Genomic DNA, 18,984 nt, shown 5'->3' with positions numbered 1-18,984 from the left:
CTACAGCCAGCTGAAATTCTCTACTCATTACACAGGCAGTAAGCTTTTGAGCTGGAGAGTTACATTCTAAACACATTGATACTCATACATACCATTTTCTGCCAGCATCTGGAGGACCTCAATGATAATTTCAACTCTTTCATGGTTTTCTGCCCTCTTCAGCTGCTTTACCAGCTGTTCAACAACCATGGTTTTACTTAAAGCTTCCTTAGCACTATCTAAAATGCAAGAAACAAACAAACAAAAAAATCCATTACTTTCCAGAACTTTCAACTACATGGGGAAAATAATACATTTTCCTTTATTTAGTCAATCCTGATAATGCTGCACTATAGAGGGCAGCTATGCCACTAAAATGCCAATCAATGTCAATGTTCCAGTTGGTTGACAGGTAAATAGATGACCATTAACTATTAGCAATTGTGATCCTTTCCTGAGTTACGTGGAAGCCCTTTCATTTTTTTTAAAAGTAAGAATTGCTGATAAAAGATGAACCTTGTACACTGAAATTACAAGAGGTTGCAAACAGAAAGGTAGCCAAAACAATTTTCATAAGTGAGCAGGTTATATTACCATGTAGAATACAATACATGCCTATATAATAATTTGATACAGTGCCCTAGTAATACCACCTAAATAGCACTGTTCTATAATGGCCATATGACAGTGATTGAGTCCTAGTTTCCAAGCCAAACAAATGGATCTATAGATCATCTAGAGGAGTATGGTGAAGGACCTCTTCTGCAAATCTTAGCACCTCTTGTTACAAAGTGGGTGTAGACCCACTGTGTCAACTAAACAAATCTGACTTGGAGCTACTCCTAAGGGTATTACCCTGACAATCTCTACCACTTAACCCCTATACAGGGATCTGGACTTCTGCAGGGAAACCACCAGGCTGTTACCTCTTGGAGCAGTCTGTTTTGTTGACAGCTGACTCATGGGGGTCAAGGGATACCAGTGCCAAGCACTGAGGGATTAGTCAAAATCGTGGTCAGAAAAAGTCTGAGGTCAGTACAAGCAATCTGATAAACAGTCTGAGGTCAGAAGGGCAGCTACGGTCAGTACGGAGATCAGACAAAAGTCAGGTTAGGCAACAAAGGGACAAATCCAGAAAACAGGCAGAAGTTGGTACACAGACAGACAAACATATAATAGTACACCTTGGCAGGACATCAACACCTATTGCTCAAACACCTTCCCACAGAGGATGGTGCCATAAGTACCTCATGATGACCTGTCATTGACTGATGAAGATTAGGGTGCCTGCAGGCCATGCAGAGGGGAGTGTGTGCAAGCTATGGCAGAGTGAGAGAGGCCTAGCTACCAAACAGGCCACAGCCTGTATGATAGGACAGAGCTACCCCAGTGACTGGGCTCGCCAGGAAGAAAAAGAAAATGGGAGGCAGGTCCGTGCCACTGGGACACTGGGGCAGGTGGGATGAGCAGCGGCAGCTCCTGGCCGCTGGAAGATTTGTGTTCTTATCATTAGCCAATTTTTCAGTTATTTTTGATCTCCACCATTTGACTCATAAAAAAAGGCTATAGACTTACTATATTGATAACAGAGTTTTTTATGCTTAGACTGCTAATACATACAGTATTACTTGTATCTTTATAATCATATATTGTGATTGTGAATAAAACAGGAATATGTATTAGGTTTCTAAGAATAGAACAAAAAATAATCTAGATTGTCTCTGGGGATTTGAACCTGGGACATCTACATGCAATGCTTGCTATGACAGAGCTGGGAGCCTTTATAAGCCCAAAGCTGTCATAACCACCAATTGGAGCCCCTTAATTTTGTAGCAGGAGCACCAATAAGAGGACAGAGGGAGCCCCATGCCTTTGTCTAAGCCCACAGATGCTAAAGTCGCTATTGAAAGTGGTATCATAAGGGTTAAATTATTGAAATTGGAGTCATCTGCATTTCCGGTCACAGCTGGTGGATGCCTGCTGTATTGTATAGCTGGCAACAAGCGTATACAGAGCAAGGTCAGTGCCTGCTTGATACAACCCCTTAAAGTCAATCATGTACATGTTTATGCGTTAAGGGGTTAATTAATGTGTAGCCATATAAGTATAGGAGCTGAAGGTAAAAGAAAAAAAAAATGTTTCGATGTCACTCTTTCCTTTACAGTGGGTTCTCCTGAAAAAAAGATTGGTCTAGTAACTGGAAGCTTTAAATAGGTTGATGCTTAAATGTTGTATATTAGGTCAGCAACTTCAGGTCCATTTATCGATAAACACGTATAAATAGTAAAAAGCTGCGGCACTCATTAAATCTCCAAAATTGCGGATATTTATTGAAATATAAAATACATCATGGTCTAAGATGTGGGTGACATGTGACAGTTGCGGCCATTTTGCACTATCCAGGCTTTATCAGGCTCTAAATGTCATGGCGTCGGCATAAGTCTTATACGTGCACCCAGTGTCATTACCAAGGTAACTATGATAGCATCCCTGGTAGAGATGGCCTTGAGGTTCGCCCGGCGGTCGTTTCGCAGCGAACTTTGCTTGTTCGCGATTTGCTGAACATGCGAACATATGGCGATGTTCGCATGGGCCATATTCTTTTGCATTGCGCTGAACTTTGACCCATGACACATCCATCAGGTGGGACAGGACAGCCAATTGAGACATTTCAGCACATGGACACACCCCCGCCCTATAACAGAATCCGATTTGGCAGCCATTTTCCATTCTATGTTTTGCCAGTGTAGAGGAGAGGTTGCTTTGTGGAGCACGGACAGACTGATAGGGACACCAAACGAGAGCTAATAGAGCCACAAAAGTCCTTTTAAGGACTGGTATAAATGTGCTTTTGATAGGCGTGATATACCGAGTGGTGTGATATACTTATACTTTGTAATATAGAAAATATATTATAGTGCATTTGTATTGTGCAGCAGTTGTGTGCGGTTCTGCTGCGATACCGCAACTATATAGAGGGACAAGCGCTATTAGAATAATTAATTGCAACGAGTGTGATATACCTGTTGCAAAACTGATTGAGAGGTGCAATATACCTGCTTCCACAAAATACTGATTGAGGGTGCGATATATACCTGCTTTCACCAAATATTGATTCAGGGGTTCTATATACCTGTTTCCACAAAATACTGATTGAGGGGTGTGATATACCTGCTTCTACAAAATACTGATTATGGGGTTCTATATGCCTGCTTCCACAAAATACTGATTGAGGGGTGTGATATACTTGCTTTAACCAAATATTGATTGAGGCCTGAGATACACCGACTCCACAAAATATTTATTAAGGGGTTTGAAACACCTGCTTCCACAAAATACTGAATGAGGGGTGCAATATACCTGCTTCTACAAAATACTGATTAAGGGGTTCTATATACCTAATTCCACAAAATACTGATTGACGGGTGCGATATAACTGCTTCCGGCAAATATTGATTGATGCCTGCGATACACCGGCTTCCACAAAATACTGATTGAGGGGTGCGATATACCTGCTTCCACCAAATATTTATTCAGGGGTTCTATATACCTGTTTCCACAAAATACTAATTGAGGGGTGCGATATACCTGCTTCTACAAAATACTGTATAAGGGGTTCTGTATACCTGCTTCCACAAAATACTGATTGGGGGGTGCAATATACCTGCTTCAACACAATACTGATTAAATGGTTTGATATACCTGCTTCCATAAAATATTGATTTAGGTGTTCTATATACCTGTTTCCACAAAATACTGATTGAGGGGTGTGATTTACCTGCTTCTACAAAATACTGATTAAGGGGTTCTATATAACGGCTTCCACATAATAATGATTGAGAGGTGCAATATACCTGCTTCCACCAAATAATGATTTAGGCCTGTGATACACCGGCTTCCACAAAATATTGATTGAGGGGTGCGATATACCTGCTTGCACCAAATAATGATTGAGGGGTGCGCTATACCAGCTTCCATCAAATAATGATTGAGGGGTGCGCTATACCAGCTTCCATCAAATACTGATTGAAGCCTGCGATATATCTGCTTCTACAAATAGTGCTCTTCTCTAGGGACTTTTGAACAGGGTTGTTTTGAAAATGACAGGCAGAGGAAGAGGCAGGCCATTCTGCAGGGGTAGAAGGGGTCGGGCAGGTGCACCAGACCAGAGCCTAAGTGAGAAGTTGGAGAAGGTGCATGCAATTAAGTCAAAGGACACACCAGAGTTGGTTGAGTGGCTCACTCAGTCTTCCGCTTCAGCACCCTCCTCATCTTCTGTATCTGCACCCTCCTCACTCTCTGCTCAGATGAGGAAGAGGAGGTAGCAACAGTCACCACCCAGCAGTCTGACGACAGTACCCAGATCAGCCCAAGAAGGGTGGTCCCTGCTGTTGCTGCCTACTCCGAGATTACTAATGTTCAGTGGTGGTGAAGGAGACGATGATGACGTGTCGATGGGTGCCCACAAGAGAGCAAAAGGAGGGGAGTTCAGAGGGAGAGATGGAGCAGAAGATAGGGAGGAGAAGGCGGAAGAACTCGCAGTGCGAAGGAGGCAAAAAGCAGACTTCAAATGTATCTGGAGCAAGCCATCCACCATGCATGGTCACATCTTACACTCCCAGGACGCCGGCACATGGCTCCGCAGTGTGGGCTTTTTTTTAACGTGTCAGCTGCTGACAATAGTGTTTCCATCTGCAGCCTGTGCTGTCAACGCAAGTCGCGGTAAGCCCAACACTCACCTAGGGACGACAGCATTAGGAAGGCACCGGGCCTCCCATCACCGCGCCCAGTGGGAGCAATGCCGTCAGAACCCACAAAGCCACACTCTTGGCGCTCCAATTCCTGCCTCTTCTCTTTCTCTTCTCCCCTCCCATTTGTCCTCCGCTCCACCTTCCACCGTGCCTTCGTCGCGTTCATCTGGCACACCACAATGGAAGGTCCCCGGAGGGAAATATTTCTCTCAGAAGGGCATCCCAGAGCTATATGGCCATGTTCAGCAGCAATTAAATATATATCTCTGGCACACAGTGTCGGTGCCAAGATACATCTGACCACAGACACGTGGTTTAGCAAACACGGTCAGGGAAGGTACATAACTTTTACTGCCCACTGGGTGAACCTTCGGACGTCGAACCCGTGGCTCCTGTGTGGATTTGGTGTTAACACCACGGATTGCATGCAGGCCTGCCACTTCTTCTCCTCCTCCTACTCTATCCTCTGTCTCCTCCTTTTCCACTGCTACTGCCTCTTCCGCTGAATCTCCCAAAATCCCCTGAACCTATTTGATATGCCATATGAGATGTTGCCATGCTGTGCTGTGGCTGTTGTGCCTGGAAGCCAAGAGCCACAACGGTCCTGCATTGCTTTCAGCTCTGCGGTCACAGGCCGATTAGTTGCTAACCCTGCTCAATTTGACAGTTGGTGAAGTGGTGTATGATAACGGTGCCAATCTGCGAAGTGCGCTGAAACAAGGCAAAATCACACACTATGTCCATGGCTAACGTCCTGAACTTAGTTGTGCAGCGATTCGTTGCCAAATACCCCGGGTTCCAGGATGTTTTGCAGCAGGCCAGAAAAGTCTCTGGCCATTTTAGAAGATCTTACACGGCCATGGCTCGCCTTGCTGATGTTCAGCAGCGACCCCACCTACCTGTCAGACGTCTGATTCGTGACAGCCCGAAGTGCTGGAACTCCACCTTGTATATGCTTGATAGGCTGCTCCAGCAGCAATGTGCCGGTAATGACTACCTGTACAATCTCTGCAGCAGGACAGGTTCTTGAGAGCTTGGTTTCTTTTCACCGCGCCAGTGTCTGCTCATGCGCGACGCATGCAGACTTCTGCGGCCATTTGATGAGATCACCAAACTGGTCAGTCGCAGCCAGGGCATCATCATTGACATTGTACCTTCTGCCTTCTTTTTGGAGCGTGCATTGCACCATGTCATTGATCAAGCCGTCGAGGAGCAGGAACTGGACTTTAAACTTTTTAGGGATCCCATGTGTTGTCCATGGCTGGGGGGAGGAGACCAAGGATGACATTCTCGTGGGCGATGAGCAGGAGCCAGAGAGCTCCACCACTTCCAATTTAGTGTTAATGGGGGCCTTCATGCTCCAACGTACTTAGACCCCTGGTACAAACACAAAATGGCAGACATGTTACCAGCATCACAGAGGGCTGTCAGAATGCATCATTTCAAGGCCTTGCTGCGAGAGATGCTGCATTCTGTTGTTGCAGGCGCTGGCAGAGGAATTTCCACCTACAGCAAAACAGGTGCGGATACCAATCCTACCGCGCCTGCAAGAAGATGGCAGTTTAAAGATGTGTTGGTCACTTCGGATATGAGATCATTCTTGCAGCCAACCCATCAAGAGCCGCCCTCCAGATCCAGCCTCAGCGAACGCCTAGACCAACAGGTGTCTTACTACATTGGGTTAACTGCCGATGTGGACGCTCTGAGAAGCGAGGAACCCCTGGACTACTCGATGTGCAGGCTTGACATGTGGCCAGAGCTGGCACAATTTGCCATGGAACTCTTGGTTTGCGACCCGGAACAAAATTTTTTCCTTGTCTTATGTATATACAGTGGCATAAAAGGTCTTTTCTGTTAGATGAATGCCTAATTTTTGGGGCCTGTACTGGCCTACAGTAAAATTGTTATCCACTGACTGTCTAATATACCTCCAGCTACATAATCACTTGTTCTTTTCTGTCAGGTTAATGTATAATGTTTTGGGCCTGTACTCCACTGGCCTGCAGTAAAATTATTATCCACTGACCACCTAATACATAAACACTTGTTATTTTCTGTCCGATGAATGTTTGGGGCCTGTACTCCACTGGCCTGCAGTAAAATTGTTATCCAATGACCGCCTAATATATCTCCAGCCAGGGGCAGACTGAGCAGTCTGGCACTTCGGACGTGGTCCGAGGGCCCGGCCGGGAAGGGGACCCGCAGAGGAAGCAGGTCACAGGGAGATAAACGCTTCCATTGTGAAAGCGTACATCTCTATAGTCATCTGTATCGCCATCCTCAGGACAGCGATACAGATGGCTGTGCTGTGGGGCAGGTGAGGGAGAGGCTTCTCCCTTCCGTGTTCCTCTAATAGGCTGCGGGCCTTGTGCTGGCAGCCTATCAGAGGTCGATGCAGGCGGTGCAATGCTGTCATTGCGTCATCACTAGGTAGGTAAAAGTTTATTATTTTTCTATTGGACTTTCTGTTACTGGCACATGGGGGGTAAGGAGAGAGGCACTTGTTACTGGCACATGGGGGGCACTTGATACTGGCATGTGGGGGGGGGGGGGGGGGAGAGAGGCACTTGTTACCGGCACATGGGGGAATAGAGGCACTTGTTACTGGCACATGGGGGAAAGGAGAGGCACTTGTTACTGGCACATGGGGGAAAGAGAGGCACTTGTTACTGCACATGACGGGGGGGAGAGGCACTTGTTACTGGCATATGGGGGGGAACGGCACTTGTTACTGGCACATGGGGGAATAGAGGCACTTGTTACTGGCACATGGGGGAAAGAGAGGCACTTGTTACTGGCAAGTGGGGGGAAAGAGAGGCACTTGTTACTGGCACATGACGGGGGAGAGGCACTTGTTACTGGCATATGGGGGGGGGGGAGAGGCACTTGTTACTGGCACATGTGGGGTGTGGCGAAACCAACCTCGCCACTGGGTGGTGGAGAAGCCTGGTTGCCAGCCTCTTGCCCCAGGATTATGGGCCCTCTCATCAGCCCATACTAAACTTAAACCCCATGGCGATTTGACTGTGTTTGTGGCATCTGAGCACTGTTTGTATATATTGAGTGCTGAGATCCAAGCCATCTGGGGATATGCTAAATGTCTATGTTTACTGTAATGGTTGGGACATTTTATATTTGAGTAGTGATGTCTGTCCTATTGTCTCCACGTGTGTATTGGCGATTTCCCTTTGTCCTGAGAGATAATTGAATTACTCCTCGGTTGTCTCCAGGACAGAAGACATTGTGTATTCTCCTGCCTGTGATAATTACATCAACCCATTGTGTAAAGTAATTGTATCACAGGCAGAGGGGAGGATTTTGTGTGGGAGTGTTTTACTGTATTGTACATGTTTATTGGTTGTTTTTGCAAAACCCTGTGGGTGGTACTAGTGTGGAACAATGTTATATAAGAACAATAAACACACAGCTCTGGCTGTCGTTCTTGGGGGATTCACTGTATGCTGTTAGAGACTGATTGCTAGGAATGTAAGTCGCTTGGGTGCGTTTCCTAATCGCCTGCTAGCAGCCATTCATGAGGTTCCGTTCAGAGTTTGGAGCATTCCCTTGTATGCTGATACAGGGGGAGAGGCACTTGTTACTGGCAAATGGAGGGGAGAGATGCACTTGTTACTGGCACATGGGGGGAGAGGCACTACTTGCTGGCATATGGGGAACACTTGTTACTAGCACATGGGGGGAAGGAGAGAGGCATTTGTTAATGGCACATGGGGGGATGCAGCTTCACACTAGCTTATGTGGGAACTGCAAAAGCTTGTTCTTGTCATCTTTATATCATGCTGTGTTGTATTATCATGTAAAATTCCTTTTTACCAGGCTGTCAGGTGAACCACATACATCTCACCACTAGATGGGGTAGCACCACAGTATATATAGGACAGTTCAGGCCTAGTTGGGAAGATGTAGTGGTTGAGTACATGAGTGTGGAGGAGGTAGGAGAGGGCTCCTCTCTTCTCAGCTCTCTCTCTCGGGCTCCACGGCCCAGAGTAGCCATCGTTGGATCTCAGTACCAGGCCAGGAAGTGAGGCAGAGGAAAAGTCTCTATTCTACCATCCACTCCTCAGGAGTAGCAAGTGAATCTCGGTCAAGTTTATCAGTGGACAAAGATAAAGGAAGGACAAAACCATTATACTGGGCTCTAGGCGCCTTTGTATCCAGGTGAAGGACATATTAGCTTATGGCAGCCTCACCGTTATTCTAAGGACAGATAAGATTTATTTTGCATCGCTTGTGTGTAGAAGACTAGGACTTGAACTACTTAAAATAAGACTGAAGCAAGGCAAAGAGCTGAACACCAATAAGTACATAACTAACTACCCTAGCCTGACACATTACTACAAGTACAGCCTGTTACTGGGATTCATCACATCCAACTTGCATGTGTACCAGAGACTGCTTTGTTACTGGATGTAAACTGTTATAGTAAAGTTCCCAGTTGGATTTAAACCTTCCTCATTCTTCTAACATCATACTTCTACCAATACCAAGTCAAGGGCCCAGTCGCACAAGCACTCAGAAACCCCATCACCATCAAGGGCACCTCGATCACCAACTGGCCGGTGTCCCCTATAATAGAGTGTGCCCCGGAGAATCTAGTGCTGTTCTACCCTTCACTGCACTGCTGGCCCAGGGAGGCGTCTGCTAAACCGTGAGTAACTGATGAACTGTTTGTACACTTCGGCCCACCGTGAACCTCACGTGTTCTACCCCTGCGGACTGGCATGTTGCAGGAAGAACTGGCATATGGGGGGGGGGGAGAGCCACTTGTTACTGGCACATGGGGGGGGAGAGAGGCACTTGCTAGTGGCATATGGAAGAGAAGAGAGGCAATTGTTACTGGCATATGGGGGGAAAGAGCCACTTGGTACTGGCACATGGGGGGGGGGAGAGAAGCACTTATTACTGGCACATGGGGGGAAGAGAGGCACTTGCTAGTGGCATATGGGGGGGGGGAAGAGAGGCACATTTTACTGTCGTATGGGGGGAGAGGCACTGGTTACTGGCATATGGGGGGGGAGGCACTTGTTACTGGCACATGAGGGGGAGGGAGGCACTTGCTAGTGGCATATGGGGGGAGAGGCACTTGTTACTGACATATGGGGGGAGAGAGGCACTTCTTACTGGCATATGGAAGAGAAGAGAGGCACTTGTTACTGGCACATGGGGGGAAGAGAAGCACTTTTTTTTTACTGGCACATGGGGGGAAGAGAAGTACTTGTTACAGGCACATGGGGGGGAAGAGAAGTACTTGTTACTGGCACATGGGGGGGGAGAGAAGCACTTGTTACTGGCACATGGGGGAAGAGAGGCACTTGTTACTGGCACATGGGGGGCATGGAGAGGCACTTGTTACTGGCACATTATTATGGGGCACTATGGGGACTTCTACTAAGGCAACAAAGAGGTATTTTATATGCTCTGTCAGGTACTCGTATTATCAGCGGTATTATCTGTTATCTGAAGTATAGTGTTGGGGAGCACAGCGGCACAGTATTGAAGGTAGTAGGATCATTTGTCCAGAAGATGGGAGAATGATGGAAAGGTAGTAAACTAAGACTTTTATTTGTTGTCAAACTGCAGAGACTGAAAATGGTGGTCTGGTCTAAAAGGAGAAGACGAGGACAGAGAACATCTACATCAACAGAGATGTCACTGGATGTAAAAGGTATGGGGCGCTGTATTTCTGTAGTGATGGGATCAGTGGCGTAACGATCACGGTGCTACCGGGGGTGGAGTCAGGATATGGGTGTGGATAGAGGCGGAACATGGGCATGGCTGTAGGCGGAACATGGGTGGGACCTGGAAGGGGGCCCTTGATCTATTTTGCCCGGGGGCCCTGAGGGTTCTCAGTCCGCCCCTGTCTCCAGCCACATAATCACTTGTTTTTTTCTGTCTGGTGAATGCCTAATGTTTCGGGCCTGTACTACACTAGCCTGCAGTCAAATTGTTATTCGCAGACCGCCTAATATACCTCCAGCCACATAATCACTTGTTCTTTTCTGTCCGGTGAATGCCTAATGTTTGGGGGCTGTACTCCACATGCCTGCAGTAAAATTGTTATCCACTGACTGTCTAATATACCTCCACCTACATAATCACTTGTTCTTTTGTGTCAGGTGAATGCATAATTTTTGGGGCCTGTACTTCACTGGCCTACTGTAAAATTGTTATCCACTGATCGTCCAATGTACCTCCAGCCACATAATCACTTTTTTTTCCTGTCAGGTCAATGCCTAATTTTTTTGGGGCCAGTACTCCCGTGGCCTAAAATATAACTTTTCTAGGCTCCAGTAGGAAACATTTTTGAGTTTCCCTTTAGGATGCATAAAAATGGCCCCTGATTAAAATTAAAAAATGTTGTGGGAATTTTTGCCATTAACCCCCCTCTGGTATGTCACTGTCCATGTTGTGGGACTATTTGTGCACTTCTAGTAAGCATTTGGTGGCTGAAATTATTACCTGAAAGCTTTTTGGTTCACCTGCCATTAAAGTGAATAGGGCCTGCCGCGAACGCGCGGTTCACAAACATTTGATCGTTAACACGCGTTCCGGAAAAGTCCTGGCTGATGTTCGTCCATTACTAATTCCTGTTATATATATAAAATGCACACCACGAAGCCTCACGAAGCGCAGATCGTGGGAAACGTCCATCACTGTTAAATGTCACCCTCATTGTAGACCATGGTGTATTTTATATTTCAATACATAATTTTTATTTTTTTGGGTTAGTCCCGCAGACTTTTACTATTTACAACAATTACTTGACTTGTGTGCACCCCATACCTACACCAGTCTTGAGGGCCACTCCAGTAGGCTGTAAGTGTGCCAGCGGGAGATGCCGGCACCTCATGTTTCTGTACATGGATTTTGATGAGCATTAGTAAATACAGTGGTTAACAAACTCATCATAGTGTGGGGACTTGCTCTGACAGGATTAGCGGACACAGTATAGAGGCAACAACAAGTTCTTTGGATCAAACAGTTCAGTGTTCTATTTACACTTTAGGCAAGCGACAAAACAAGCAGTCATATTCAAACAAAAAGTCACCTTGCGGTATTGGTGGTAATTTACACCATGCAGCAATTTTTAACTCGGAGTCCTTGCTAATAGCAGAACCAACCTGTTTTCATGCTAAACGGGTAGCAAGCCTTTATCCAGACACAAGGATCCCAGATCCCAACACAGAGACACAGCTTTTGAGCCCAGCTGCCTATTTAAGGACAGCCAGGTGCTACCAAAACCTAAACCGGCACTTAAAATCCAGTCCGGTATTTGACCTCACCTGGCTGTAAATCAGTCCAGCAGCATATGCTGGGAGGGAAATGCCTGTTTTCCCAAACAAAATCTCTCACTGTGTCACAATAGTTAATCATTCATATGTTGCTTATACTTTACAGTGAGATTTCTAACCTAGATCCGCCAGATTGGACAAGGCCAACAGACCCACACGCACCAACGTATCATTATCTGGGTAATCAGTTAATATCCTGACCAAGGAAGTGATGACATCAAGGTCCACCAGCTGCTCTTGTAGCTCATCTGAAAGAAAAAAATTAAATAAAATGGGATAATAGGTAACTGCCAAATATCCAATTTTACAGAGTGCCTCAGAATTTCTCTATGGGTATGCTGGGATCCTATCAGCAATCTATCGAAGAAAAGGGAGAAATAATATTATTAGAGGAGACCTCATTTGTTAATTCTGTTTTTACTATATAAATTTATTTATGGAACTGTTAAATAAATGTTAAGAATAATACTCAATGGGAATGGATGATCTAGGTGATCAAGAAAGGATATCAGAACCAAGAATATTTACCCTAAAGAGAAGGGTGATATGGCATTATTAGGTAAGTACTATATGTAAATGGATCCAATAAAAACCAATATATAATGGTCTCTGAAGAGAAATGTGACTCCATCTTGTCTTCTCTAAATATGTAAAGAATTGTTATAACATCTCACCCATGCACTGTTTCAAGTCCCCCCGCTGCAAGTTAGGTTCGCTTATCTGTCCCAGGACAGATTCTGGGAATTCCAAGAACTAGTACAAACGTTCTTGCCTTATTCAGGGTCCTTCGGCCCAACTGCATCATTCTTATATGTGACTGATTAAAACCTATTATTTTTACTTACTGCACGTACACATACCATATAAGGATGTTTCGGTAGTATGTGTATGAGCACCAATGTTTATCTTTATGATTGGTTTAAACGCTGTTGTTATGCAAACTTTTCTACTGCCTATATAAGGCCAAGCGATAGTATAATAAAGTTAGAGTATTTCTCAGTGATACCTCTGTGTGTGTGTGTGTTATGTTATTGCTAGCTGAAAAATATCTCTCCTGATGTCAGTGACATCAAACCAAGGTGGTCGTAGAGGTCCAGAAAGGTCCAAATCCCCAAATCCTTTCAGTTTGGGGACTTCGTCCGGGAGAGAGAAGGCCATCCTCGTGTCCGGTAAGAGAGACATCCTTTTTGTCCACTGCCCGGTCCGAGGGCACTGGCCACATCTCTACCCGTGAGGTTTTTTATTATGTATCCGGGATACATTGTTAAGCCTTAAATAGACTCAGGGAGTTTATAATAAGTACTTGGAGTACTTTCATGAATTAAAGCCGACACTTGGAGTGCCACGCACCGCATAGAGTCTCAGGGAGATCTATCCGTAAGTTGTTTTGTGTGAGGGACACACCATAGGATCTCAGGGAAATCTATTTACTTTATCTAACTGTCAACAGAGATTTTCTAGTACCAGGGGTACATGTAAGAGAACAGTCTCAGGGAGACTGACCTACCTTGGTTTGATCCATATAGATAAGATTACTATTACTATAAAATGATAAGATCAATTATTGATTATCTGTCTTGTTTTGTGGAGGTCTTGTCTGGGTGGTAAGTGTACAGGCATACCTCCTTGTTACTATTGCTGTGTATTGTCATATATTATGGGTGGACAAGGTTCAAAAGTGGAGTTTCCTCCTCCAAATGTAGAAGAAACATGTAAATAATATGTTGCAAGGGTTAGTCCCACAAATTACTACCTCATCAATCCGTGGGTAGATAACTTGGCAGGATGGACAGAGTTTATGGACGCATGTAGTCCATTTCCACGTGACTTTGACAATAGTCCCTATCACATGGATATGGTCAAAGGACTGTTTGGGAGACAAAGTCGCCTGGCCACACTTTGACCCAGACCCACAGTGGGACACAACATATATGCAAAAAGAAGGAGAACAATGGATAGAAATAGCATGTCATTGGTATGATAGGCCCACAAAAAAGGCCAAATCACCTAAAAATTTACCCAATGACTCAAATAAACACGATCTTGAGGCGGACCTCAGAAAGGGAAGAGAGAACAAAATCCTAGAAAAACCACTGCCATACAAAACACCGAGTGTAACCAAAAACCACAGGGTGACTGAAAAGAAATCGAGCATTCAGAAGCTCTACCCTTATTTCTCAGAGAAGGAAATATTGGCTGCAGGTCATATTGTCCTGCAACCAGTGCCCACAGCACCCAGCCCACCTGTGTCCTTGGTGGAACAGATATCAGCGTCTGTCTTTCAACAACCTGATTCTTACACTGAAGCAACAGAAGGACAAGCGTCCAAACCAATAGAATCACCCAGTGTTCGGGATACAATTGATATGTTAAACAAATCACCCCCTAGTGTCTCATCAACGTGACATCTCCCACCAACCCCCCCCCCCTCCCCACAGGTTGTACAAAAAAACACTTGTTTCACAGAAAAGACACAAAGGGAGGAAGATACGTTAACCAGTCCCGTCGTCCAACACACTAGGAGTAAAGAACAGGAGAAGGGACATGAGGATTTATTCCCCTTTGACAATAGGAGATCAGTTAATGAAGAAACCCATAGAAATAGAGGACATCAATAGGATTATCAAACATTGTCCCAAATCCACTACAGTACCATTAGGTACTATCACCTATCTGAAAAGGGCATGTAAGGGGAGAAATTACACACAGGAGGATATGAAGCTGATAGTGGATGGTATAATAGGGATGCACTCAGGGTGGGATTGGGTTAAAATACCCAGCATTCAGCAACCCCCCGATGCTACTACATAAAGCCTGAACATAGAACAGGGCAGGAAAAACATGTGGGAATAACTCACGGAACACATGAAAGAGGTTTTCAAAGAGAGGTCCTCCCTCCCCATAGCTGTAGCATGCAAACAAAAGAACAATGAGTCAGTTACTGATTTCTGGAAGCAGTTCATAGATTGCTGGAAACACGAAGCAGGTCTCACAGTGACTAACGAAGATAGTTTGGTTATCTCAACCTTTGTAAACAACCTATTGCCTAGTTTGACGCTTGCCGTGAAACAGAATGTATCCTCCTGGACTTCTGATAACGTTGCAGATTTTGAAAAGCATTTACGGTATATGAGAAATAGGGAGCAGGCTGTTTCGAGGTAAGGAAATCTATAATTACTCATGGGTATGCCGGCAACAGAAACCAGAGGGGACGGGGGAACAGGAACAGAGGCTATCAAGGTCAAGGTAACAGAGGTCCACTACAGTCTCAGCAGAAACCTTACAGCCCAAATCAAACCCCTGAGCAGTAGTAGCCACCATCTGCCACTGGGCGAGGCAATGCCCGTTCCCCAGACGACAGCGCTACTCAAACCCTGGCACTCAGCCCCAGGTAAATGATAAATAGAACCCAAGGTTTTCCATTGAATGGAACCAACAGGGTCAACACTGATGCTGGCCAGAGGACGGTACCCCCACTTTCACATAGGTCACAAAACATTGGAAAGACTCACCTGTCATTCTCTTAACAGTAGTTAGTTGCCCTCACAGATTGCAATTGTCCACTGCAGGGCACATACTGGTGGTTAAGATCATGTGTCCTAAGGCAATGCCCTGGCAGACGCGGAGGCCAAGAAGGCTGCACTGATGGCCCTGGCCACATTGCAAATGGTATATTTAGTACCTCCTTCACTTGAGTTAACTCAGATGCTTGTGGATCTCAAGTCCTTAGCTACTGACGATGAAATGGCCGATTGAGTAACACCAATCTTGCAGAAGGATCCTAGGACAGGATTAATTTGCAAAGAGGGGAAACCATGCATACCACAGCACAGCTCCCCTCTGTTCATTGCCCATTTTCATGAAATAGGACACAACAGCATTCAAACAACACACCTGCTGCTAGCACAAAATTTCTATATTACAGGCATTAAACAGTTAGTGTCAGATTATGTGGGAAGGTGTATCACATGTTTGAGGAACAACCCAAACACCAATGTCAAAGTCCCACATCAACACCTTGATTACCCCGCCACTCTTTTTACACATCTGCAGGTAGACTTCACACACATACCTAGTCAGAAAGGTAAACAAGAATACGCCTTGGTCATAGTTGACATGTTCTCAAGATGGCCAGAGGTCTACCCTACAATATCAGAAGATGCCAAAACAGTAGCAAGGATACTGACACATGACATCATTCCAAGGTGGGGCTGTGCATTGGTAATTGAATCTGACCAAGGGCCAGCTTTCACCTCAAAGGTAAACGAGGAGCTGACAAGACTCCTTAAGGTTGAATGGAAATGTCATATCTCATACCACCCACAAAGCTCCGGCATTGTGGAACGCATGAATGGAACCCTAAAAGATAAATTGTAAAAGGCAACAGGGGGCACATTTGAGAAATGGAAAGATATACTGCCAATAGTCTTAGCTGAGATCAGGATGACCCCTAATAAAAAGCTAGGGATATCACCATTTGAGATACTTATGGGGATACCTTTTCCCACACCATGGGCAAAAAACTCTCTGGTAGTACAGGAAGGGGACCTCAACCTCATTAGAGAAGAATATGTGACCAGATTGATTAAAACCCTAAGTGAAATTGAGGAAAAAGTTGCTTGCAAGTCTCTTTGTCTTCCACAGGAACCAACTCATCCATTCCAAGTGAGAGATATCGTGCTGATAAAGAAATTAAAGAAAGGAAAATTTGCAGGAGACTTCGCCTACGGACCACCAACTACAGTAGTAGCCGTGACCCGCACAGCTGTACTTACAGAAGAAGCACCTACCTGGGTCCATGCCACCAGAGTAAAACTGGTAAAGGAGGCACCCCAAAAGGAGGTAATAACGGGACAGACAGTCCTGACCTCGAAAAAGGACAAAGTGAGGTACTAACGGGAGCAGACAGCTCTGACCTCCACCAGGATGCACTCCCTCAATTCTGGAAGATGGCACAGACGGTCCACTTGGACTGTGGGATCACTGATGATCCTAATGACTCTGCTGGAGTATAACAAAGCTGAAGTTGCTATAACTCAGAAAGGTGGAATCATTACCTTCTGGTACAATTCCTCCAGTACTCACGTTGCAACTTACTCCTTCTGTTTATGCAGCATAATAAAGTGCAGTCCTTTCACGAGATGCGGCAACCACTATAAGAATGGACAGGCTTATATCTGTATTACTGACCCTTATTGGGGTAATAGATGCGCATACTGGGGGTCAGTTGGAGGGAATACAGGAGAAGACTGGGGGTATAAACCACAGAATGCCCTTAATCGGAAGGATAAGAATGGTAAATCCTTGATTAGTAGAATGACAATTATCAACGGAGGGGACTGTCACATAGATGTTAGCCTATATCCTACAGCGTGGGCATGCCCTAAGATGTTGTCTGAGATGAAAATAATTATAAACATAGAAAACCCCAACAAAGGTGATAAAGGAGATTATGTGCTGGGATGGTACTTTCACAACATGGGGGGGGGGGGGGGGATATTTCAATGGTCACCAATAAGAGATATGTGTCAATCCTCAGAAACAAACATACCCTCTAAAAACCCATATACAGTCCCTAGGAAACATATAGGCTATTTCTGACCCCTACCTATGATGATACCCTGGCAGCAGAAACTGGGTTCTCTGATGCCAACCTATGGTTAGAATGGATGAAGTACAATGCAGCTTCAGTAAATAAAAGTAATTGTTATATATGTGGGACTGCTAAGCCTCACCTAGGTACTGTGCCCTTAATATTGCCCTCTGGTGTTGAGGAATGTTTTTTGCAATTATTCTCAAATTCATCTAGTAACCAGTCTGCATGTGAAGAATGGAAGCAAAAATACCCACCCCTCATAAAAACTCCCCGCCCTGGAGCAGGTATACATATCTATCCTGGTAACTATACCGGCCACAGAGGGGGAGATCAAGGAAGATCCCTGGGTAATTTCACTGAAGGATACTGTGCAAATTACAGTGAAACAGATACCTCTCTCACACAGAATCAAGTATACTCGATTGGAAATGTATATTGGATCTGTGGGGATGGAAAGATAAGATCTAGACTAGAGGGCTCCTGGAAAGGTGAATGTGCTCTTGCTAAAGCTATAATAAACATACACATATTTAGTGAACAAGAGACCCCTATAGTGACAAGGACCAAAAGATCACTCCCCATGGGTAGTTTTGATCCTCATGTGTATATAGATGCAATAGGCATCCCAAGAGGCGTCCCTGATGAATTCAAGGCCAGAGGTCAGGTGGCAGCAGGATTTGAATCCATAATTCCCCACATAACAATCAACAAAAATGTAGACTGGATCAACTATATTTACTATAATCAACAAAGGTTTGTAAACTACACCAGGGATGCATTACAGGGTGTGGCAGAACAGTTACAGGCAGATTCCATTATGACATTTCAAAACCGCATGGTACTCGATATGATACTTGCAGAAAGAGGTGGTGTCTGTAAGGTATTGACAGACCCCTCATCATGCTGCACATTCATACCCAACAACACCGGCCCTAATGGTAAGGTCACACTGGCAATAAAGAAACTCAAGTATTTATCAATCAAGCTGAAAAGAAACTCAGGTATCGATAACCCTTGGGTTCAGTATTTTGGCTGGTTCACTACCTGGAAACAGGAACTTGTACAGTTGGGAATCATTATCCTGATAATTATTATAGGAATAGCAATAGTTGCAACATGTATCATACCATGTGAACGGAAACTGATAATGAAAGGAGTATCAAATATGTCATTTTATGAGACTCTGCTGCCTAATCCTGAAGACAACTCACATGAAGGATATACAAAATATCTGGCGGTATACAGGGAAAAGGGCAAGGGTAAGAACCATATTATCTAAGAAATTTGGTTCTAAGAGGGGATTGAAGATAAATGTGACTCCATCTTGTCTTCTCTAAATATGTAAAGA

General features: G+C 44.9%; 1 protein-coding gene across 4 annotated transcripts in view; it reads right to left on the bottom strand.

Moving 5' to 3' along the window:
* LOC122940818 (rap1 GTPase-GDP dissociation stimulator 1-like) overlaps positions 1-18,984 on the bottom strand; it is a 331,161-nt gene that overhangs the window by 139,415 nt on the left and 172,762 nt on the right. For 3 of the 4 annotated variants that reach the window (XM_044297600.1, XM_044297602.1, XM_044297603.1), the window contains exons 5-6: positions 12,160-12,288; positions 93-218 (exon numbers count right to left, since the gene is read on the bottom strand). In XM_044297600.1, coding sequence (XP_044153535.1) covers positions 93-218; positions 12,160-12,288 — 255 coding nt within the window. The remainder of the gene's footprint in view (positions 1-92; positions 219-12,159; positions 12,289-18,984) is intronic. The other variant, XM_044297601.1, reaches the window with a different exon arrangement.

This window comes from Bufo gargarizans, chromosome 6 (assembly GCF_014858855.1).
Source record: "Bufo gargarizans isolate SCDJY-AF-19 chromosome 6, ASM1485885v1, whole genome shotgun sequence".
Taxonomy (NCBI): Eukaryota; Metazoa; Chordata; class Amphibia; order Anura; family Bufonidae; genus Bufo; species Bufo gargarizans.
The sequence above is the reverse complement of the archived record's forward strand: the minus strand, read 5'-3'. Positions and strand labels throughout refer to the sequence as shown.